Below are 25,984 nucleotides of genomic sequence, written 5' to 3' on the forward strand. Positions count from 1 at the left end.
TCTCTGAGTAACAGTACTGTATATTTGCATATCATATATGTCACAAATGTAACAGTACTATATACCTGTATGTCATGTATGTCCCTGAAAAGCCGATAACAAGAGGACGTGACCTATTGGTGCCCCTCCAATGGTTAAACTTGACCATGTACCCCCACAGTTGAAAAACGTCAGGCTAAAGTGCCCTTTTGAGTGGCAAAAACGAGAGGACTTGCCCATTGGTGCCCTTCCAATGGTCTAAACATGACCATGTGCCCCCACAGTTGAAAACATTGTGCTAAAGTGCCATTTTGAGTGGTGAAAATGAGAGGATGTGCCCTATTGGCTGCCCTTCATATGGGAAAACATAGCAAGAAAATTAAATAACGTGTCTGTTAATGAGTGCTCTGTTAGTGGATCAAATGTGATGCAGCTTACTAGGGCAGGCTTTCCCAAAGTGGGTGCCATGATGACGACAGTCTAGGGGTGTTGCCAAATAGTTAACCCTGCTTATATTCAAAACACCTTATATGGCCATTAGCAAATATCTTTAGCAAGGGACCGATGGGCTAATATCTAGCTAACCTTTTGAGGTTTCTCGATCTGCACTGTCCCTATTTTCTTTTTAATGTATACTTTACGTTAGCTTAGAGTAAGTTAGTTTAACTGTATTTGAAAGTAAAAGACAAAATAAATGTTTGCCAATGATGAAACAATAACGTTTAAAGTACTCCCCATTGTTGAAAACATACTGTGGCGATCGGTGAACAATGGGGCAGTTCGACTTCTCTTCACTTTATTGACTGCCTGGACAATTATTCTCAACAGAAAGTTACCGCTGGCTAACACTAACACTCACTTTGTATGGCAAGTTAACTACTACTGAATTCACACACTAGATCCCCTAAGTTAAGCTAGTTCTATTTCATTAACGTAGTATAGTCCCCAGGTTCTAAATCTGCGCTGAACTAAACACACCGGCTTAAACCAATATGTGCCTTTAATGGAGTGATTTTCAAATGAGAACACTTTTCAGTTACAGTAACAGTCATGTAATCTAATGTTGGGTCTTAAAATCATATTTTTTCATATAATTTTCTTGAATAAAGTGTATCTTATAGCTTAACACTAGCACAGCCATGGAGAAAATGCCACTGATTCCCGCCGGGAACGGGTCAGATGACCCGACAGCTTATATGAGAAATATGAGAAAAATAAACAGTGTAAACTATATAATTACCTCTGAATATAAAAATATGAGGTTTACCACAATGAAATGTAGGTTTGAGTGACGTAAATCTTTTTTTTTATTTATTTGTTTAAATTACAAATATTATAATTTTTCTTTTTGGATGGAAGAGCCACACATTGACGGGCAACGAGCCACATGCGGCTCGCGAGTCACGGGTTGGCCACCCCTGTGCTAGATGCTCGCAAAGTGCTGTGACTTTCGTCTGTTCCAATGGCTCATTATGTGGAATAACGTTCTAATTACATTTTCCTGAAGTCATTTTGAAACCGTATATTTGAAACGTTCAGAAACCGTGCCAGATAAAACGGGTACTTTTAGGAAAAGTCATTGAGTGACAGAGCTGGAGCTCGACCGAGTGACGAGGATACATTTATTGAAAATTCCCATTTATTCATTTGACCCCTTGTCGGCTGTGCTAGTGTTAAAAGAACATGCCAACATTTTGGGAAATTAGCTTGTCTTCTCCAGAGAGAGACAAGAAGATAGATACCAGTTTCCTCTGTGTGTTCAGTAGAAAGCTATCTGGCTGCATGTTAGCCTAGCTTAGCACAATGAATGGAAGCGGACATGACCGGTTAGCCTTCGGGAGAGGTGTTAGTTGGACAATGCCTAGGCTAACCGCCGTAATCGGTCATGTCCGCTTCCATTCATTGTCTGACCTTCTCAAAATACCTTCTCAAAGAATTTAATCTTGAGATGTGTGAAGTCACATGACCAACCCAAAAGCCACCCGGATGCAGGAGTGTCCTTAGCAATATGGCATCTGAGTCCCTGAGAAGTGTATAATAATAATGCCACCCGCCCCGCTGAAGAGAGTTGAAGAGAGTTGAAGAGCAACCCCTGCCCTGCCTGAGCTGCCTCTATTCCGTTCTGTCTGCTCTAGTTGTGTGTCTGCTACATAATGTATTGCCACCACACGTCATTTAATCTCTTAAGTCCTGTTTCACTTCCCGCCAGCTGATTTATAAGACCGCCATGTGCTGACTTCAGTTGGAACGTTTGCCCCCCCCCCCATTTCACCCTTTCCCCTTTTCGCCATCTGAGACTAAATACTGCGCGGCAAAAGGAAAACACCCACTGTCGCCTTGTGCTGGGAGGACAACTGACAACTATGTGGTCGTGTTTAAACATTACTTGTGTCCTCATGACCAGCATATAGCCTACTCAGGAACCGCCAGGTGTTCGGTTACGTGGCTTTATTTGTAATGTGTGTGTGAAGGATCAATAGGTGGAACTTGAGTAGCCTACCTACGTCGATTTCAGAGTGCTCCCTCTCTGCTATCTGGATACCATCTCTCTCTCTCTCACTCACTCTCTCTCTCGGCAGGGATATCTTCGCATTACTGTTCTGTCATTGGTCCAACAGCAGGGGAGAAAACATGATGGATAAACACATTCCCATAAAACATCCCCAACTCACAGCCTGCATCATATTTCTCATTCAGTGATTGCCAGTCCAAAGTTGGCCTTTGGATCAGCGTCTTAAAGGGGAACTACTCTCCAATTTAAGAATGCATACTGTTATTCCTCAGTCCAAAATATTAGTGAACACAAACAAATCCAAAAAACAAATAGCTAAAACTCTAACTTGTGATGTACTGTATAAAGTATGAAGCTGCTCCTTAGACAATGAATTGAGAATGATGGTAAAGGTGACATTTTCAGTTCCAGAAGTCGGAACTCTACAATAGAATAAAGCTCATTTGGTTATTAAAACTAAAACAAACATTCTGTGGGTCCACAAATTCAGTGTCCCATTGAATATGGAGCAGATCCAGACTTTATACCTGACGACATCATGAATTTGAGTCTTCTCTGGTTTCGGGCTTTGGAAGAGAGTAGCTCATGTTCACAAATATTGATCGAACTGTCTTAGGCCATGGAAATAATATATTGGAATTCTTAATGTGGATGATGTTCCCCACATTAAGTGTCCTCTAAAATTCACAACACAATTGAATGCCTTACATTTGTATTTAAATATACATTTTAAAGATGCTATAGATAACATTTGTATGTAGAGTAATCATTAAAACATTTTAAAATATAATAATAATAATAATAATAATAATAATAATAATAATAATAATAATAATAATAATAATAATAATAATAATAATAATAATAATAATAATAATACAGTACATCCACCAAGCTTTTTGTTTTCCCCCAAAACAATTATTGATTAATGTTATAAAAAATGTTTGGCAGATCCAAAATGAATGTTGTTGTTTCCATGTTGTGCACATCCCCTCCCTACTTCCCATTTGACAAAAAACCTGATTGGAAAAATAATTACATGCTGGTGTTATAGCGCGACATCTAGTTGTTGAATGTTATCTATAGCATCTTTAAGCTTTTTATGTCTAAGTTCTTTTGATTTCATAGATATTTTGATGAGGCGGGTGCTATGTGATATTTTGTGTAATAGTAGACTGTAAGGAATCGTCATGAGACCCACTGAAGTTTCTTTGCTTTTCTAGAAATACTCTAGAACATAGGTGTCAAACTCATGGCCCGCGGGCCAAATGTGGCCCGCCACGTCATTTGATGTGGCCCCCAAGAGCTCTGATAAAAAAATTAAAAATTAAATGTTTATTTTTATTTTTTTTACATTAATCTTGGGTTAAAATTAGCGGCGTTAAAAGAATTGTGGGTTAATGCGTTAATAAAGCTTTGACTTTGACAGCCTTTGACAGCCTTAGTTATCACACATTCTTACACATACATGTATGTTGAACATCTGAGGTATTGATGAAGTAACAAAGGAAAAAAGCCAAAAGCACTTACTCCTCAGACATTCTTTGACAATTTTACAGCCCAAAATACAAAAAAGATCCAGGTAACAAAGGGTTGAAGAAATATTGTCTGAACTGTCAGATGCAAACTGGCTGTGTGACATAACCGAGCATCTCGCTCAATTGAATAAGAAGCTGTAGGGACGCAAACAAGTCCCACCCAAAACTTGACCAATATAGTTGTGAACTGAGACAACCCTTATTTTGTAATTTTTTTGTACAGTTACAGTTGTGTGTTCATGCAGACACATAATAGCAATTTCATTACGAATTGAGACATTGTGCCTGCAGTTGTCCCTGTTAATTTTGAGGGTATTTTTGTGAAAGTAATCCTACACGAGAACAAATATATAACAATTGGTAACATCTATAGACCCCCTTCAGCTCCTGCTGATTCCTTCAACTGTTTAGTCTCCACCATAAATTCTATTCATGACAAAAATGAACTTGTAATTTTAGGAGATTTTAACCGTTGCTGGTTGGATAAAGCCTAAAAAAATGCTAAAAACATTATTGGGAACTTGAATCTAACCCAGCTAATAAGTGAGCCCACCCGGGTTACACCCACTTGCCAATCTCTGCTCGATTGGATCTTGGTTTCACACCCTAATCGTATTATTGATTCAGGTATTTCGGCAGATTGCTTTAGTGACCATTGCATGGTGTTCTGCATTTGGAAAATCAAATTACCCAAACTTCCCACAAAATTCATAAAAATTTGGCAAGATAGAAAAATCAATGTTGATGAATTCATTAATGATCTAATTTCAGTTAACTGGGACCGATATCAAATCATCTCAAATGTTCATGAAGCCTGGGAATTCCTTCACACGGAACTAACCAGAATTATCGACAAACATGCTCCATTCAAAACTATCAAAGTCAAGGGTAGTCACCTTCCATGGATAACTTCAGACCTCATCAGCACCTTCAGGCAGAGAGATAAGGCATGGGCCACATATCGTAGGACTAAGGATCATGCAAACTGGGAAACATACAGACAGCTTAGAAATAAAAGTAAAATATTGACTCGGAATGCAAAATCAAATTATTATAAAGAATCTCTCAACTCTGATTTTAAAAACACTAAACAATTTTGGAAAAAAATTAAAACTATAACTAATTCATCTGATAAAAATATTCAATGTAATCAATTAAAAGTTAATAACACCATATTGCATAATCCTCTTCTTGTAGCTCAAGCCTTTAACCAACACTTCTCTTCAGTCTGTACTCCCACAATACCGGATCCTTATGTCATCTGTAACAATGCATCTCACCTATTGATGTTCTGAATGCCATAAAAGACCTCAAAGTGTGTAGTGGCCCAGGCCTAGATGGTTTAGAAAGCACATTTCTTAAACTTGCTCCACACATTTTGATGTACCCCCTATGTGATCTCTATAATCTGTCTTTATTATCACATGAAATACCATCTATCTGGAAGCACTCAAAAATCACTCCTCTCCACAAAGCAGGCAATGTACTAGATCCCAATAATTACAGACCAATAGCAATTATCTGTTCCATAGCAAAAGTCTTTGAAAAGTTAATTTATAAACAACTGTCTAATTATCTCAGCAACAACAATATTTTATCACCTTCGCAATCTGGTTTTCGCTCCAATCATTCCACATCTACTTTATTAAAACTCACGAATGATATATTTTCTTCATCTGGTAATGGTAATCTCACTGGTGCAATATTTATTGATTTAACAAAAGCCTTTGATTTGGTCAACCATTATCTCCTATTGGACAAACTGTATGCTATTGGCCTCTCACGCAATGCCCTGCTTTGGTTTAATTCATACTGTATCTGCACAACAGAAAACAATGTGTTGCTATACAGGATGGTAGATCTGAATTGGCAGTACAGGAATGTGGTGTGCCACAAGGCTCAACATTAGGCCCGCTCTTGTTTTCAATATTTATTAATGATCTCCCCTCAATTTTCACAGGTTGTAATACTCAACTCTATGCCGACGACACAGTGATATATACATCTCTAATTACCTTACCTCAAATTCAGTTATCACTGCAATCAAATTTCAATAAACTCGAATCATGGCTCTCGGCTAATAAACTTTTAATCAACAAAACTAAAACTAATACTATGCTCTTTGGGACCACCCGTAATCTTGCATCCAAAACCATTAATCAACCATTTAATATCACTTGTCTGGACGGTACACAACTGCATAGAGTTGATCACATTAAATACCTTGGTCTATGGCTTGATTCAGAACTCTCATATAAATATCACATAGATAATATTGTTAGAAAAGTCAACTTTAGTGCTGGTGTTCTCTACCGCAACAGAAAATGTTTCACACTCCCTGTCAGAAAGAAACTGGTTCAGCAACTAATTTTACCCATCATGGATTACGCTGACGTAGTTTACCAAACTGCATCTAAAACCAACCTTCTTCCACTAAACACACTATTCAACCGTCTATGCAGATTTGCTCTTGGCTGCCCATATTTGACACACCACTGCACCATGTATGAAAATCTTAATTTGCCAGCTCCCACAGTAAGACGACAGCAGCACTGGTTACAGTTCATTTTTAAATGTATTCACTTCAATTATCCGCAATATCTCAAACAGTATATGGACCCTTTCAACATCAACTAAGACACTGTGCACAGCTATTTTTTAAAGTTCCAACAAATGTTACTACCTCAGTTGGCAAAAAAGCATTCATGTTCAAAGGTCCATCTGACTGGAATAATCTCCCAGTTCATATTCGAGCTATAACATCATCACAACTGTTTAAAACTGTGCTGTCCTCTCACCTTGAGATTACTTGTTCATGTTTCCACCAATAATAGTATAACAGATCTTTGAAGCAATCACTTGAATATGTGCTCTGTGTTTTGTTGTTTGGTTGTCTTATGTTCCTCTTGTTTGATGTTGTTTGAACCTGTTTATTATTAATTCTATTTTGTTTGGTGTTTGGTTTTTGTTTGCTTCTTTGTTTTGTTATGTTGAATACATATTAATGTATGTATTCTGTAAGCTGTGGACCCCCTTGAAAACGAGATGGTTCATCTCAAGGGGTAATTCCAAATAAAGAATTTCAATATATATATTACGAATTGAAAATGGGGGACCCTGATGTAAACAAGTCGAACGTCTCTCTCTGGTCTGCATCCCCTTAACAATTGTGTGTATTGAGCTGTACTGTACCCATTCTGCAATCTGTTAATTAAAGTTAATTAAACTATCTTCCATTAGTGGCCTCTGCAAGGTTGTGTGCAGCCATTTGTTTTTGTAACATCTGCTACATCTGTCCCATGTGTTCTTTGCAGCTCACAGTTGTTAGTTCTGCCCCTCTTGACTGTGACAAAAAGGTTTTGAACAAACTTAATGTCATAGCTTGTATTTGATGATATTCTTCTTTGTTATTTACTTGAATGGTTTGATCATTGATTGATGGAGTAATATGGGGTTCTGATAAACTAAAATTATTTGTTAAAATAACATAAGCTAACATATATTTTTACATCTATGCAAATGCATATGCAATATGTATAACTTGAATAAGTAATAAATACAGAAACAACATGTTTAACAATATGTAAATGAGTAGCTACATTTATTTTACATTACATTAACATTAATACGGTCTTTGGCCCTTTGAGGGCAACCATAATGCTGATGTGGCCCTCTGTGAAAATGAGTTTGACACCCCTGCTCTAGAATGTCTAGAATGTTAAAAAAAAAAAAAAAAAAAAAAAAAAAAAAGGCCTCAGGCTGTCTCTGAAAATGGTATTCAGCAGGGGAACATGGGTAGGAATTAAGTGCTGCGTCAGCTTCTATTGTCAGGAATCACTTGTCACTTCTAGTTTTCGTTGTAGCCATTGATTTTCCTGCAAGATTTGTGTGAGATTTGTTTTTGTTGATGAGGGCACTAGAGGGAGCTTAAGGCTTGTAGAAACACGGTATCTGAAAAGGTGGACTACAACTTTAAAAGCAGAGAGGGAGTGGGAGTGGCATAGTTTGGTCATTTTGCTGAAATGAAGGTACCTGTAACATGACTTTCCCAGCTGTAGACATACTGTGAGTTTTCATTTGAAGAAAAAGTGCAGGAAATCTGTATTTCTGAAATCAGGAAATAGTTTTTTTCCGGTCTGGAGGAGAGAAGGAACTACATTATCAACACATTCAACGTACTACGCTACAGTAAAGGTGAGTAGAAAGGGAAGAAATGTAGCTATGTCTCAACTTGTTCCACACGGCAGACTATGCAGGCTGTGACCTACAGGCGTAGAGACGGCTTCTGTCTAGGAGTGTGAACTTGTTCTGCAAATATTTGTAAAGCAAAACATTAATAATCTGACCGCATTAGAAGGATTTGACACCCAGTATGAAGTAATTCAAGATTTCTTAACTTAGACCAGACCAGTATTTTTGACATTCTTGCCTTGATACAAAAACAACTGTCATTCTTTTTTCATAATCTTTTACCATTACTGAAAAAAGGAAATCTTTGTCAACTCACCACATAAATACAATAAACAGCACATAAACTTGTGAAAGTCACAAACACATCTGCCATTCTATCATCGGAGGTGCGTTTCTTTTCCATTTTTGTCAAATGTTTTCAGATACACTGGAAGCCAATTACCACCAAATGTTTCAGTAACAGTTAACACTTTGAGCGCCGGAGGTTAATTCCCATTTAGTCCCTTGAATGCCACCATCGGCGCCAATGTTAACGTTAATATCGCCTAATCTATGTTTTAAATTATGGCTTCTAATCTGCCCGTCGCTTATCAAAGAATCATTTTCCAGTCAATGTTGTCAAGGCAGATTGGTTTTTTATCGCTTCATTTCCGTTTGATAGCATTTTGAAAAGCACCCGTTTTCAGGTGAAAAACAACACATTCTATGATAATCGCCTTTTACTGGAATATTCCAGAACGTTGATATTTGTCGGCCTATTTATGAATCGTTTTCAAATTAACGCTAGATGATCGATAGTATATGTGCACGCACGCATGTTCGAGCCGCACGCTGATAATAGCTGCTCTCATTTCCTCATGGCTTTTACAGTGAAAACAGCTAGAGCACATATCACAAAAAAGCTTATATCTCTGTGAAAACGAGTCTGATTATCCTAACACTGATAACATAGATTCCTTACCTGACATCAGATGGTATCCAAATGGTATATTCCAATTCCTGATCACCATTCGAAAAAATCGATAAGTGTATGGATCCAACGTGATACAGTAGGAACTCATGATCCGCGCGGCTCAGAGGCTCCAGGATGAACTCTGGTAACCCCGGCTGCATCAGTGAAAAGTAAAATGTGGAGTCAGAAATCCGTTCTCCCATTCACTTTCATTGAGTCCATTCCAAAAGGGTGATTTACCACCTGGGAGACGATAGGGGGCGCTTTTTTCAGATCTGAGCGGCGGCGGTCCCTGGATCTCCAACGGTAGGCTCGCGTGATGCAATATGATTTCAGATCGCTAATAAAAAAAAAATATATAAATTCCGAGAATACTCGCGACGTGGCATTCAACGGTCGGGGCGTAAACCCGAGAAAAGCCGTGAGTGGCATACAAAGATTATGAAAAATAACAACTTGATTTTTGTCCTTAAACAGGTGCCTGTATAACACACTAACGAGAAACAGAGAAAATACATTTCAAGGTTTGCTCTTTGGTCTGTTTCCAGCTATGGCGTCCTCCAGCAGCCTCCTGTCTGAAGAGCAGCTGTGGTGTTCTGTCTGTCTGGATGTGGTCACTCACCCAGTCACCATTCCTTGTGGACACAACTTCTGCATGGCTTGTATTAAAGGATATTGGGACAGTACTTCCTTGTGTCAATGTCCACTGTGCAAAAAGGTGTTCAATCAACGACCGGATCTCGTTATTAACACTTTTGTTGCTGAAATAGTCAACATTGTTGGGAAGTCTTCTCCAGCTAAGAAAGAACCTGGCATCCTAGAACAACCCAATTTAACTCAGCCGGGAGATATAGGCTGTGATGTTTGCACAGATGCAAAGCTCAAGGCCCTGAAGTCCTGCCTGGGATGTCTGGCCTCCTACTGTGAGATTCATCTAGAGCCTCATCATAGGGTGGCCTCCTTCAAGACGCATACACTGGTTGACCCTGTTGACAACCTAGAAGACAAAGTGTGCAAGAGACACAAGAAACTTCTAAAACTGTTCTGTATGAATGACGAGTTGTGTGTGTGTCAGCTCTGTGCCGAAATGGACCACGAGGCACATTTGACCGTGCTTGTCGAGGAAGAGTACAAAGAGAGGAAGACACAGTTTGGGAAAACAAATGATGCAGCTGAGAGAATGATCAACGAGCGATTGGAGAAGGTGAAGGAGATTGAGCTCTCTTTAAAGCTGTCTCAAAGTGATTCAGAGTGGGAGGTTAAGGATAGCGTCCGGTTCTTCACCGATCTGGTGCACTCTGTCAAGAAAATCCAGGCTGACCTGATTCGGGAAATGGAAGAGCAGCAGAGAAGAATGGAAAAACAAGCAAGTGGTCTCATCAAAGAGCTGCAGTTGGAAATAATCCTTTTAAAGAAGAGCTCCACAGAGCTCAAACAGGTCCTACGTAATGAGGACCGGCTCAACTTCCTGCAGACCTCTGAATCGCTTTGGAGACTTCCAGCCACCAAGGACTGGTCTCAGTCAAGAGTTCACAGCAGTCTGTATGTGGGGATGCGTAGAAGAGCTATATCCAAACTGGAGAAGACTGTTTGTGAACAGTCAGAGGAGCTGTCCGATGCCGAACTGAGTATGGTGCAGCAGTATGCCGTGGGCGTGACTCTGGATGCCCGTACGGCAAGTCCCAAACTAGAGCTGTCTGAGGATGGCAAGCAAGTGAGACTGGGACAGAGACCACAATTATTTATTGACTCCTCGTTGAGGTTCGATCCAGTGGTCTGTGTTCTTGGAGAAGAGGGTTTAACTTCTGGGAGGTTCTACTACGAGGTGGAAGTGAAGGGGAAGACCAGGTGGGCACTGGGAGTGGCCAGAGAGTCCATCGCCAGGAAGGGGAATATTACCCTGAGTCCCGTCAATGGATATTGGACAGTGGGACTACTGGATGGGGATGAGTATCTGGCTCACGCCGGACCATGTGTTCCACTGCCCCTCGACCAGAGGCCCCAGAGAGTTGGGGTGTTTGTGGATTATGAGGCGAGAGAGGTGTCCTTTTATGATGTTGACGCAAGATCTCCCATCTACTCTTACACACGGGTTGGTTTCACTGAGAGACTGTATCCCTTCCTCTACTTAGGCCATAATACTGATGCCACAAACTGCAGCCCCATGACTATCTGTCAGATGAATGAAGTGTAAATCTGCAGGATCGCCCATCTGAGACGGGAGACGACCGAACACCCCCCACCCCCAAGGCACTGCTTATCAAGAGAAGACGTTTTAACTGGTTTACACTAAAACTACTTCTTCAGCTGAAAATGTATGTATTTTGTGATGCTATAGTATTGAGAGGCATCAGTCCTATTTAACAATACTGTCCATATACAGTATAACAATTGGAAAACTTGATATACTGAACTAGGGCTGCAACTAATGACTAATTTGGTAGTCGACTAATCTGCCGATTATTTTTTCGATTAGTCGACTAATCGAAAACCAATGTAAACAACAACAAAAAAAAAGGATTTTTTTTTTTTTTTTTTTTTTTATTACCTATCTTTGTGAAAGTGGCTTCTCAGCTCTGGTCCAGCTGAAGACAGAGCAGAGGAACAGATTGGACATTGAGCATGACCTCAGAGTTGCTTGTCTACCATCACCCCAGACTTTGAGACTCTTGTCAGGACCAAACAACAACATCATAACATGATGATCCCATAGCAAATTAAAATAATGACTCATGAAACATTTGAATTTGGATCTTTAAGCCACTTTAAATGAAAATGTATTTGAAGAACAATACAGCAATCACTCATAACAAGATAAATAAATTAAATAATACAAATTAAAGTGGAAGTGTACTTTAAATAACTTTTGTTTGCTGTGTGTGAGAGGAGTCCGTGTGTGTGTGTATGTGTGTGTGTCTTACTCTGATCGCTGTGTGAGTGAGAGGAGTGTGTGTACTGTGTAATTTGTGTGTGTCTTACTCTGATCGCTGTGTGAGTGAGAGGTGTGTACTGTGTAATTTGTGTATGTGTGTGTGTCTTACTCTGATCGCTGTGTGTGAGTGAGAGGAGTGTGAATGTGTGTGTGTCTTACTCTGATCGCTGTGTGTGAGAGAGAGGAGTGTGAATGTGTGTGTGTCTTACTCTGATCGCTGTGTGTGAGTGAGAGGAGTGTGTATGTGTGTGTGTCTTACTCTGATCGCTGTGTGTGAGTGAGAGGAGTGTGTATGTGTGTGTCTTACTCTGATCGCTGTGTGAGAGGAGTGCGTGTGTAATGTATTGTGTGTCTAGTCTGATCATCATCTCCTGCAGGGGAACAATGTTTTCAATGTCCAAAATTTGCTATGGGATCATCATGTTATGATGTTGTCTGGAACCCTGAGAAGCCACTCTCACAAAGATAGGTAGTGCACAAAAAAAAAAAAAAAATTAAATAACGTTTTTTTTTTTTTTTTTTTATGACTAATCGACGCAACAATTTCTCGTCGACGATTTTTTATAATCGACATCGTCGATTATGTCGACTAATCGTTGCAGCCCTATACTGAACTATCTGAACTATCCCCACTCCACCTCACTTGTGCAACGCTGTTGTGTCAAAAGCATGTTTGTGTCTTTAGTAAAGTAAAGTAGAGCTAGAACTGAACATTAAATGAAACGCTATAGGCCTCTCAGTCCCAGCTGCAGCACCAGTGTAGAGAGCTTGAGAGATGCACGTTAATATTTTTGTTTTGTTTGTTATTGGATAAAAAAAATGTAAACATGATATCACCCCCGATCCCCATCTTCACGTCCTGTTAACACTTTCGCGACCACTGGGGCCCGTCTAATATAATGGTTGAGGACCAGCTTTTGTAAACAAACCTGTGGCTTTTTGTAGAGCTAAATCTATACTTTATAGTATTGCTGTCCATTCTCATTGTCAATTGAGTTCATAAACCGTCCCTTCAAAATGGCTTAAAGAAAAAAAAATGCATCAATAGGTTGTCATTTTATAGCGCCGTGAATATAAGCTTTATAGCGGATTTGGGCTAGTATATTTTCTGGAAAGCTAGATAAATGGCTAATAGCTGCTAACGTTATATCCAATGGCATTTCCGTTTTACAGATGCTACAGAAATAACAAAAACTGCATATGATCGGGACTGTCCCAAAGCATGTATGCATGAAAGGGGGGGGGGGGGGGCGGGGGACGTCGTTTATTATTATTGATTACCAATAACAGTGTTCGTCTAACTAGCCACATACGCTGATCGTATCGTATCATAGCAAGCTCTGATCGGGCTGTAATTTACGTGAAAAAGATCTTACCGTGAGCCGGTGGGATAGCCCCAAGCATTTCCCCGTTATCGATCGCCATCTGGTAGATTGATATGTCCATTGGCTGATGATAAATCCCCTTATTGCATGGTGAAATCTGCGATTCGAAACGTAATCCAAGGTACAGGATGCTGATTCAGAATCCGGCTACTAAAAATCTCCATTGAAAGAAAAAAATAAAAGTGATCCGTTCGCCCACAGGGCACATTGCAATAGCACGATAGCGCCCCTAAGAGGATCTGGCCGGTATTGCATATTGTAGAATTCATGGAGTATTGAAAATCTGCAGTGCCGCTCGGCGACCTTGAACAGGTTATTAAAATGGAATAAAAGCAATAACAACTTGCCACAGCTTTATACGTGATTCTGTCCACAACGCATGGATTCGAAGCACGTATAAATACGTGGTTCGTCCCCAATGTGTTAAGGAGCTTGTTAGCGGTTCAGTTGTCAGGGCTTGACCGGAGGCCTACTTGATTTGGACTGGTATCCCTGTTCAGACGTGCATTTCAATACCGTACACAAGATCTCCCCACGTGTTTGTTAAATGTTTGTTTTTGGATCAATTCATTTTAATTCAGTAAACTCTAATCCTATATAAATTAGGCTACCACATTCTGTTATATTTATAATTTCATGGTTGCTGCTGGGCAAATTAACACAGGGCGATGATATGTAATTTTATTTGACTTACTCAGAAGGAAGTTGGACCATTTTAACAAGTTCGTTGTTGAGTGATGTTCATTTGCCCACCAAATCTCAGGGCTGCTTTCTCAAAACATTGTTCTAACAATTCAAACTGTAAAATGCAAACATGTTGTAATTTGCAGAATCTTCCAGTTCTAAATCCTCATGTTTGGGGAACTGATTTGGGCAGCTGCTATAACTGGCATCCAACCTACATTAGACACACCTTGGTTACTCATAATCCTTCCACAGCAACCAGTGTAACTGGCATTTGTGCTATGTGTTAATGTAGGTAGTCATTATGTTCTTTATAAATCGCCTCGGGAAAATCAAGGTGTTTTATCTCTCTCTTTTATTTTGTGTGTTAACACTTGTAAATAGGCTGACTCTTCTAACACTAGTATCAGGCTTTAACAGCTGTGCTGTTGTTGTTGTTGTCTTTGTTGTTATCATTGCAAGCTATTACTTGTATTCAAACATAGTGTTTTTTTTGTATGAGGTTGCTACTTTAAAAATAAACATGAAATGTATAGTGTCACAAAATGTAAAAAAAAAAGAAAAAAAAATATTCAAGTTAATGGCCTTCCCTGCCTCCAAAGCCAGGTAGCCTACTTGAGTGGCTGTAGGAACATAGAGAAGAGAGATACCTACAGTTGCAGGCCTACTGTTTATCTTCGCACACACCACACAAGGCCTTCAGAAAGCCTTGATCACCATCGTTTATCAATCCCCTGAGGACCTCATGGAGGGAAAACAGCAGTGTTTGCATTCCACCATCAGGGTCACCCAAAGCCTCTTTCTTATTGCTCTCCTCGTCACACACAGTCCAAGTTCAGTCTGACGCCCACGTCTGGAGCGATGTCTTGCTGAGCAGTGCAGATCCATGTTTCTTTATCCGCAGCTGAGGCTGAAACGCAGACCTTTCTGCTTCCAAGAAACACCCCCTTCATTGTGATCGATCAACGGTCACCTCCCAACAAATGTTGTTTTAGACGCCCGAGGCTGTGTGTTCAATTCAAGAGCCAATGTGATTTGTCCTACAATTGTGTTTTCATTGGCGCTAGAAGTGGCAGGCTAGATGAGACCGTGTGGGAATTTAGCTCTATTTTGTCTGTGTGTGTGCCATCCTCGCTAAATCAAAGGATTCTGTCAAGATATAGTATCAATGTGCCACATCTTTCTCAAGCATTGTTATTAAGCTGCTGTTATGAATTATATTCTAATAATTGGACACAAATTGGTGTGACAATCCCTTATATTCCCTTGATTGTACATCACATTTTTATTTAAAAAAAAAGAAATTTAATTCATTAATTATGAAGCTTTTGGAGGCTATTTGTAGAAAATTAACAGACATTGTCAACACTCACCTTTGTCAACATCACAACTTCTAGGAGTCTTCATAAGCACTGTATAAAGTATGCCTTGACATGAAGACTTGTCTGGTGAAGTCCTTGGACATTTGTGACAAGTACATTTAACAATCAAGTGTAAATGTAGACTGTCAATTCATTCATTCTCTGCTTGATCTGTAATCTATTTTTGTGGATTGCCTGCAGGCCGTGTAGATTGTTTGTTGGTTTGTTTTACACATCAGACAGGGAGTGGAGAGTCATCATTCTACTGACCAGGGGCGTTTTTAGGGTTAGAAAACATTGGGGGCTTCAGCCCAGGGGGGGGGGGGTGATTTTTTTTTTTTTTTTTTTTTAAGCACAGAAATACGCAATTTTAGAGTAATTAGAGATGAATACTGAATAACTAGAATCATTAGAGGTTCTCAAAGTGAGGTCCAGGTCCATGAGAGGGATCTGGGCAGTCCCCATAGAAAATTCAAAGTTAACAGGACCAAATCATCAGTTTCTTATTTATTTATTTAGCCAGATAAAACATTGATCTGGTCCAAGAAGCCCCAACAGGAGTACAAATATACATATATACACATATATATATATATATATATATATATATATATATATATATATATATATATATATATATATATATATATATATATATATATATATATATATATATATATATATATATATATATATATATATATATATATACATATACTGTACATACATACACATATACACCAATAACAAAATAAAAACACTGTTAAGAATCATACACATAAGCAAATAAACAAACAAACAAACATATGCACAGCCTATGTACAAAATAAATAAACAGTTAATCTCTAGTCTTTACAGTTTTCTTCAATTGCATAAAAACTCAAATCAAAAGTATTACACAATTATCAAAACCTTACACTCAAGGAGAAAAATATAGGCCCAGATTTGCACCCCTACAATGTCAGCCTCACTTTTTGCAAAACAATACACAGTGATTTGCAAAACACTAAACACACTTGCATTACATTAGACACAGAATGTCAAATTACCACACATATGAGCCAATTGGTTAAACACAGCCATCAGATGCACAAACACACCATTGCTTAATTGTAGATACACAATCAGGTTTAAGCACTATAAAAATGCAGCAGGTGAGTTCACCTGTCTTCAACCAAAATGGAAGGAGAGTGAAGTACTGTACACAGAGAACGTGAAAATATACAATACATTCACCAAACACTACACAAGACAACCAATGATGCAGACTGATGAAAATATACATTTTCTCCCATTTTCCCAAATCAGTCAACATGTCAACATGGAGAATCACAACAAAAAATGATCTTGCCAGATCCAGCTAGGCAAAGAGATAATGTCTAGTATTTTCTGTTTAAAAAAAAAATTGTGTTACTGTAATTTTAACCTGTACTGGATACAGTATTTTATGTTTGTCTGATATTTGCTGAGCTTACAGTGTTATGCACATAGTAGCATGAAAACTGGGACATGTATTGTTGTGATTCTCCATGTTGAAATGTTGACTGATTTGGTTATATGGAGAGAACATTTATATTTTCATCAGTCTGCATCATTGATTTGGGTATATGGAGAGAAAATGTTATTTTTTTCATCAGTCTGCATCATTGATTTGGGTATATGTAGATAAATAAATTATATTTTCATCAGTCTACAGCATTGGTCTTGTGTAGTGTTTGGTGAATGTATTGTATATTTGCACATTCTCTGCGTACTTCACTTACAGTACTCTAATCACTGAGAAGTAGAATTGCTAAATGTGTTTTAGGTTAAGCACAGCAGTGTGTGTAACTGGTTCAAACAGAATTACCGTACTTTTCGCACTATAAGCCGCACCTGACTATAAGCCGCAGCAGCTAAATTGAATGATGTGTACATATATAAGCCGCACTGGACTATAAGCCGCAGGTGTTTTAATGTTTAATTACCATATGCAATTAGCATTGGGACACAATACTGTCGGACAAATAACAAGAATTAACTCATTTACAAGTTGTATTAAGTTTAGCAAATAAGGGAACAGATAAATAACATTTAAATGCAGTCAAAAAAGCTATATTTTGATTTTTACATTTTCGGGTTTGGTCACGTCGAGTCACATATAAGCCGCACCGTTATATAAGCCGCAGGTTCGAAAAATGGGGGAAAAAGCCGCGGCTTATAGTCCGAAAAGTACGGTAAGTCATTATGTAACGTGTGTTTCATATGGTAACAAAATTAGTGTATGGTTTTGACAAGTGTTTAATTTAGCAAAGGATCTGAGGTGTTTTGATAATTGTGTGTGTGGTTGTGCTAATTGTGTGTTTTGAAACACCGGGCCCCCGTTTTCAAAATCATGCTTAGGCAATCGAAAAAAAACTATTGTGTGTTTCATTATATACATATGTTTCAGTCTTCTCATAAAAAAAAGATTCGATTTTTGGGTCTTTTCCTGCCTTTGGTCCGCTTTGCGTTCACATCTCAAATGAACCGCAGCAGGGTTCACTTGCAAGAGTGAATGAGCTTTCACACCACCCCAAACCAACCGGACTATCCGAGGTTCGATTAAAGCTTATTATAGGACACTGGACATGGGTATGGATGGCTCCAGGTGCTGCTGCGTTAAAGTGCACATCTTCAATATCTGTACTATTTAAAAGCACAGTGCAGGACACACTCAAAGGTTATCGCACCTCAGAGATGGCAGTGGACATGTATGACAGGACAAAGGCCATATGTAATGGCCTTTGGATTGAGGAACATACTACCAGCCAAAGGAGGAAGCAGAAAAGGATGGACGAGTATGTAGTTGAGTCATCTTGTGGCACAAGCTCAGACCTCAGCTCAGGAGATCAGCTGAGACAGAGACTGTTCTATCCAATCGTCGACAGAATGCTGCAAGAGCTTGAGAGCAGGTTCTCATGAGTTGGATAACAACTTATGAGAGGCATACAGGCATGTTATCCAGCCTCAGACCAGTTTCTCTCAGTGGAATTGCTGCAACCCCTCGCCACACATTACAATATCCAACTATTGCCAGAGGAGATCACAGTTGCAAAGTGTTTCCTGGTCAGGACAGGCAGAGATGCAGTCCCTACTATCCAAAGTGTCTTTTCACTCCTGGATGATAATAATAATAATAATAATAATAATAATAATAATAATAATAATAATAATAATAATAATAATAATAATAATAATAATAATAATAATAATGCATTTGATTTACAAGGCGCCTTTCAGGACACTAAAAAAAAGTCCACAAATCGGTGAATGAAAGAATTATAGGATCAAATGAAAACTACTTACTAAAAATGTTTAAAAGTACTAAAAACCAACAAAAAATACCAAACACTAACAAACATTCAGCACAGACAATGGGGATGCTGACATAAAAAAAAAAAAAAAAAAGTTAAAAAAAAAAAATGTAAACAATTTTTTTTTATTTTATTTTTTTTTATATTTTTTTTAGATCCGGGGCTAGGAGAAAAACATCCGGGGCTAAAGCCCCGGAAGCCCAGGGCTAACGACGCCACTGCTACTGACGTTGTGAAAAGTGAATGTTTTTAAGCATGGTATTGCATCGACCTCAGTAGCACAGGCCCAAGCCTTGTGATTTTGGTTTTCCATGCGGGGGAACCCAGGTTTGAATCCTAGGTGGGCTACATGAGCAAAACATCCAAGCGTCCAGATCCCATTGTGCAGAATCAACTAGGCTGTGATGAAGATTATTTCGAACCTTTAGACAATTGGAAACAAACTTCAGTGATATCTTCTCAACAACTTCTCAACTGCATAACGCTCTTGACCTGTCAAATGTGAGAGGCTAGCAGTGAGCATGCTTCTCATTACACAGCTGCAGCTAGAGAGGTGACACGTGAGGCGAGCCCACACAAAGTCAACATGTATTTTACTTTTAATTTTTTAATTTCAGATAATGGTTGAAGAAGTGCGTATTTAGTCGACGGTGAAATATTGGACGGGTTTCGGCTGTCCTAACTGGTGGGCAGTTCGTTCCACCATTGTGGGGCAAGGACTGAGAATAGGCGGCTTCTCCTTGATGACCCTCCCGGAGCTCGGATAGGAGTGGGTCTGAGACGGCCAGATGATGCAGAGCGTAGGGGTCTTGAGGGTGTGTAGCTAGAGACCATTGATCGGAGGTAGGTGGGAGCGGTTCCCTTTGCCGCACGGTATGTCAGGTCGAGGGCCTTGAAGCGGATTCATGCGGCAATGGGGAGCCAGTGCAGGTCCCTAAGAAGTGGGGTGACATGGGTTGACTTCGGTAGGTTTGAGATCAGGCAGGCCGCTGCGTTCTGAATGAGTTGAAGAGGCCGGAAGGCCAGCAAGCAGTGCGTTGCAGTAGTCGAGGCGGGAGATGACTGTTGATTGGATGAGGAGTTGGGTGGCTTCTTTTGTCAGGAAGGGGCGGATCCTTCTGACGTTGCTCAGGAGGAATCTGCAGGTTCTGGTTGTCACTGCGATGTGAGTGGAGAAGTTCAACTGGTCGTCGAGGACAACACCAAGGTTCTTGGTGGTCGGGGATGCGGTCACAGCTGCATTCTCGACTGTGATGGAAAGGTTGGTCAGGGGGGAGGATTTGGCCGGCAGGTGGAGCAATTCTGTTTTGCTTAGGTTCAGTTTGAGGTGGTTGGTCGTCATCCAGGCGGAGATGTCGGACAGACAGGCCGAGATCCGCTCAGAGACGTGGATATCTGAGGGAGGGAAGGAGAGGAAGAGTTGAGTATCATCGGCATAGCAATGATACGAGAAGGCATGAGACGTGATAATGTTACCCAGAGATTTAGTGTAGAGGGAGCAGAGAAGGGGGACCGAGCCCTGGGGGACACACATCCGCAGGGGGCGGGTGGCAGACAGGGTCCCTGAAGTATCTTCTATCTTCATTTATCTCTATATCTAAGTTCAGTGATCGTATAGTTTTCTATATTACCCTTCTCCTGCATGGTTTGGTATTTCAGATGTTCGGTTCAATTAAAGGGAGGCGGACGAGGTGGTCAAATCAACAACTGCAGTGTTTATTAATAAACCACAGCTTAGGAATCAAAACAAGTACATCGTCTCTTTGGTATATCTAATTGTCTCTTCGATGTGGCTGTTTGGTCCATGCTCCGATCAGCTAGGGCTGATCAGAGCTTTCTTCTCCGGTGCGGTTCTCTGTCTCAGGTTGTCCATGGCAACACGAGTCCTCTTTTAGTGGTTTGCTGGTCGTTCCTCGGCGGTCAGGCAGGGAGCGCTTGATTTTCGTCTCGGCGGAGTCTGCTATGAGCCTCGGCTCTGTCATCTGGTGTCAATGGCTCTGAGTCTCCAGTCCCCCTCTGTCGGTGGAGGTTTCAGCGCTCCAGGTCTGTCTCTCAGTCTCCAGGTCCCTTCTCGCTGTGTCTCAGGCTCTCCAGGGATCCTCTCCGTCTCCTCGCTCCCGTCACCGGGTGTGTGTGCAGTCTCCAGGTCCCTTCTGGTGTGTGTGTTCCTCTCTCCGTCGCCATCAGCCCTTTTTTATCAGAGAGAGAGAGAAGACCTTTTCCCTGCCTCTCAGGTGACGTCACCCCAGAGATCGGCCTGTTCCCATTGGCCAAATTCCTTCTAGCAGGAATTCCTTTTTGTGAGTGACACGTCATCCTGGGTCTTGCGACAACATGTTACACAATTATTCTGCTGACACAACCGTTCACCATAGAATCTGCCGGCTGTTTAATCATTACTTGATGAGGGGATCCGTTTTTCACCGAGTAACACATCCTTATGCTTGTGACAAAATGTTTACACAGTGTAACTTGTAAGCTCTTGATTCACAGATAATAGCATACGTCCATCAATAGAAAATAGAATACTTTGTCTCTTGATTATCCAATAAGGAATCCTGTGTCATGGTTTCTTTTATCCTTATTATTCAATAGTTATTCTTTATTGTGACTACTGTTTTCCTAATAGTTTTAAGAGTTATGCCTACATGTAACTTATGAAATTGCTAAACCTATTAGTATATTATTGATTTGCACTGTTTTAACTGGTGGCCGGCTCTGTGATGTGAAAGGGAAATTCCAACCGTTTTGGTGTCACCTTTCTGACCTCTGTACCCTAGTCAGCAGCAGCTGCCGTTGCATGGAAATACCCTCCAGTCCTTTTCCTGGGTCAAACGGCTGGTCAGCTATTATCTACAAGACCTCTGACCTCCACAATCGATGAGCCTTCAAATGCTAGGTTTTCATCATCCTACAGAATGTATTCCCTTCCTCCCAGTCCTGTTCCTGCCTGTTTCTAAGATAATCAGTTCCTCTTTTAGTCTCTTACCAAATAGGTTCGACCGTGGGGGAAACAGATTAGTTGATTTCCTTTACCTATAATCAACAAGCCTCTCTCTTTGCTTCCTTCAAGATAGCCTGGAGGGGTCAGTAATTATCTTAAGGTCAGCCATCTGGTCTGGGGAGTCAACTGTCTCTACCCTCTTTAGGCCTGGTGCCACAGAAATAACTCACATGGTGTTCAAATCACCCTGTCTATCAAATCAACTTCTCTATCTAATCATTACCTTGTACATTTCAGTTGCTATGTTCATGTTTTCATTTAGAAATATACGACATCCCTCTCCATGACACTTGGTAGGAGCGGTCATTGAGGTATGATGTCAGCCATGTCAGCGCAGAGCCAGCCACTCCCATTCCTGCGAGAGACGCGAGGAGGATCTGATGGTTGACTGTGTCGAAGGCTGCAGATAGGACAACCTTTACTATCAAAAGAGCCATTTCCCCCCCTCCCACAAAATAAAATTCATCTGGAGCCGCAAAACCTATTTACCCTTAAAATGAAGATAACCGTGTATAACATTTTATTATAGTTATCCCCAAGCATACCCGACATTTAGCATAAAACCCCTGACGATTGCATACCCAAAGTAATTTGCCATTTATTATACTTTATACTTCTAGCACACAGTTTGTTGCATTTATGAAATTATAAAACAACAAAAAGAAAATGTTTGACATTTTATTGCTGTTTTGAACTGTTATAACAAAGGAAAACCTCAAACTCTTATGAAGAGGAGAAAAAAGACTGGCATGTGTAGACCTACTTTGAAATAAAACACAGAACTATGCAGCTCTAGGCGGCCGGGTAGCGCAGCGGACTAAGCGTCTGTCTACCACCGCAGAGACACTGGTATCGAATCCAGCTGTCAGCTGTGCCTCCGGCTTGGCCAGTCGTCATACTGGCACAATTGGCAGTGTCAGCGGGAGGGAAGCCAGCGGGTGGTAATCTGGTCATTGTAAACAGCGACTCCTACTGGTCGGTCAGGGCGCCTGCACAGCGAGGAAGGGATCTGGGTGAGGTAGTTTGCCGTCCCACGCGTTACACTCACCCAATGAGAGTCCTCGCTGCCAGGTGAAAAGAGGCTGCTGGCTGTCTCCTATGTATCGGAGGAAGCATGTGATAGACTTCAGGGCTCCCTAGACCGGCAAGTAGGGGGCGGGGTGGACGGTATAAACAGTATGAATTTGCGCTACGGTATGGATTTTCACTATACCTTCTGACCGGTAGACAGAGCAGCTAGTCACAGCAGTAGCAATGACGTTAACGTTACTTGACGATTCACTCAACGTTTGCAGTGGTCGTTGCATAGTGTTTAATTTCTGTGTGGAGTTTGCATGTTCTCCCCGTGCTCGCAAGGGTTTCCCCCCCGATAAGATAAACCCAATGGAAAAACATGCACAACAACAAGATCGCTAACGCTGTGGTGTCCTTGACGAAGACGGACAGGAGCACTTGGATTGGTCCCCTGGCGCGGCTCACGTTGACGCCTGTCTGCTCCCGGCTGCCCTTGGGGGGAAGGACGACGGGATGGGTTAATCGCAGATACGAATTGCATGCATGCATCGCATGTGTGCCAATTGATGACCTCGGAGCAGGTCCTAAATTATTATTATTATTATTATTATTATTAATTGTACTGAGTTTTCTCCACTTGTTCACGGACCTTGCTATATAGTTTTGGCATTTCAATTTGGCTAAGGAGGCTGAGAGGAGACTTGATTTAGCGCAGCAACGGGGCTAACGTTAGCCACTAAGCTAACTCACGTTAGCCACTAAGCTAACGTTCTAACGTCACTCTGCGGCACCAGTTCCATTAGTGAGGAAAGGGGGGGGGGGGTATATTGACGAGGCTTGAAAACAGAGGTTCAAAGATAACTTCACATTTATTTGGCTATTCGTTTCTTTATATAGCTTTATCCATCGGGGCTCCTCCCGTTTCTGTGTGTTGACAAATCCTGGTGTGACATCAGCACCTGGCATCTTAGGAAGCTCAAACCTCAAACTCAAACCTATTACATCACACTCTCTCGCTCTCGCTCTCTCTCTCTCTCTACGTTGTCAAACATGTACACTAAAGTTAAGTTATGTTGGAGTTGTATTGTGTTTGAGTTGTTTGAGGGAAAGAAACCTCCTGTCCTGCTGTAGTTTTAATTTTCACTTTGTGCCGCTTGATTTGATTGTATTTAATGAAAACAGTGTTTCTCAGAGATGGAAGTAACTTGAGAAAAGGTTTTGCATTTTTCTATTGCAGTTTTGCACAATAAATGTTCTTAAAATACCTCTGTACTATGTGAAATATGTCCTAGTAATACAAGAGTACAGTAATAGCTGCCAGTGTTTTACCCCTTCAGAAGCATTATATAGACATTTTAAGATAAATGAATATACCGTGATATATACCGTTACCGTCTATGCTTCAAATTATACCGTGATAGAAACTTTTGACCATAGCGTACAGCCCTAGAGCAAATGCGTGCAACGACCAGGAAGGGGAGGGGGGAATTGGCATAACGACTAAATTGGGATGGGAGAAAAATACAAGATAAATAGGAGGAGAAAAAGTGGATAAAAAAAGAACTATGCAGCTCTATTTGAGTCCTTCCCTTATTTGTGGAAAATGTATAAAACTATTATTATTATTTTTTTCCACCCACAAATTTCTCATCACATATCAGGCATACAGGTAAGCCTGCATCGTTAGTCGTGAAAGCAAATTAATCTGTCCACGCTGAATTAAACCCTCTATTTTCCTTTCCTTTTTTTGGATTTATCCATGGTTAGCTTACTGGGGGTCAGAAACTCAAGATTAGCCACCTGCAGATGGCAGGTAGAGGCACGGGGTGTGACGTATATTTTAGTTGACGAATTTTTTATTTTTTATTTCAGTGTCACAGTATCACCTCGATCTCCAAAATAAGAGGTGTTAAAAAGAAAATGTAAAAAAAAAAGAAAAAAAAAATTCATTTATTTATACATTTTTATTTTATTTTTGGCAACAGGGAGCCACAGCAGAGTGGCTAAAGAGCCGCATGGTTGTTGACCCCTGGTGGGGAAGGTAACTTATCCAGCTCGCATGTGTCGGACGGTTCGACGTTACCAGTTTCAGGGTCTCTCGGAGTCTGTAATGGGAGAGAAAGATGATTTGGAATATAGGAGAGAACCCTAGGATGTATGATGTCACCTGGAAACAAGCATTTCATCATAAAGTATTCTGTATTTTGTTGTGACAAATAATAAACAAACTTGAAAACTTGGATGTAAAATGTGGGCATGCTCCATGCAGTGGACAATGACTGGGACTTTGTGTCATAACCAGTGATGCCACAGATTACTTGTAAAAATGATCTGATCACTGATTACTGATTACTCCTTTAAAAAGTAATCTAGTTACTTTACTGATTACTTGATTATCAAAGGTAACTAGGTTTACGAAGTCGTCATCGTCCCCCCCTGCTGCTGCCACAACATAAGAATGACAACAGTTTTTATTTCTTTTTAAATAATGCTTTATTGAAAATGCATAATGTCATAAATCATGATTGGCTGCTCAGACAGGTCATCATGAGACGTCATCAGGCCATATAAGGTCACAGCTGTCCACTGCTCAGGCACTCTATGACAGTGGTTCCCAAACTAAATAAAATAGAAAATGTATATAATATAATTTTTATTAAAAATAAAATTGTAAAACCGCTGTGTAATATAAAACATGGTATTATGTAAGGGATAATGTATAGCTACGAGGTCATTGTCGCAAAATAATTGACCGACACAGAGTTTAAAATACCGAGCCGCCTCGGCGAGGTGTTTTAAACGTCAGTGAAGGTCAATTATTTTGCGATGATGACCGAGTATAGCTATACATTATCCCGCTTATTACATGGCTAACTTACTAACAATATACCTAATTCATTTTACAAAATCGACAAGACGAGATCAAACGCAGACGCAGTTGTTCTGTGGCTCTGTCAGCCCAAATAAAGTGATTATTATTATCGCCGGCAGCCCGGCAGGTGTGTCTAATTGCACTGAAACAGTGTGTGTCAGTGGGGCTTGATTACTCCAGCTGCGAAAAACAATAATCACCGGTGGTTATTGACCAATCACAAGT

At 40.3% G+C, this 25,984-nt stretch overlaps 2 protein-coding genes across 2 annotated transcripts in view; both read left to right on the top strand.

Annotated features, from left to right (window-relative positions):
- LOC311243487 (potassium voltage-gated channel subfamily KQT member 2-like) overlaps positions 1-25,984 on the top strand; it is a gene marked incomplete at both ends in the record, with an annotated part of 72,608 nt that overhangs the window by 2,267 nt on the left and 44,357 nt on the right. The window lies entirely within an intron of this gene.
- LOC311243419 (E3 ubiquitin-protein ligase TRIM39-like) lies at positions 8,112-11,366 on the top strand (the record flags this gene model as incomplete). Its single annotated transcript, XM_084332648.1, has 2 exons — positions 8,112-8,223; positions 9,721-11,366. Exon 2 carries the CDS (start codon positions 9,723-9,725, stop codon positions 11,364-11,366), a length of 1,644 nt encoding a protein of 547 aa, XP_084188774.1. The 5' UTR covers positions 8,112-8,223; positions 9,721-9,722.

The sequence above is a fragment of the Notolepis coatsorum genome (genome assembly GCF_963971535.1).
Source record: "Notolepis coatsorum genome assembly, chromosome: 17".
Taxonomy (NCBI): domain Eukaryota; kingdom Metazoa; phylum Chordata; class Actinopteri; order Aulopiformes; family Paralepididae; genus Notolepis; species Notolepis coatsorum.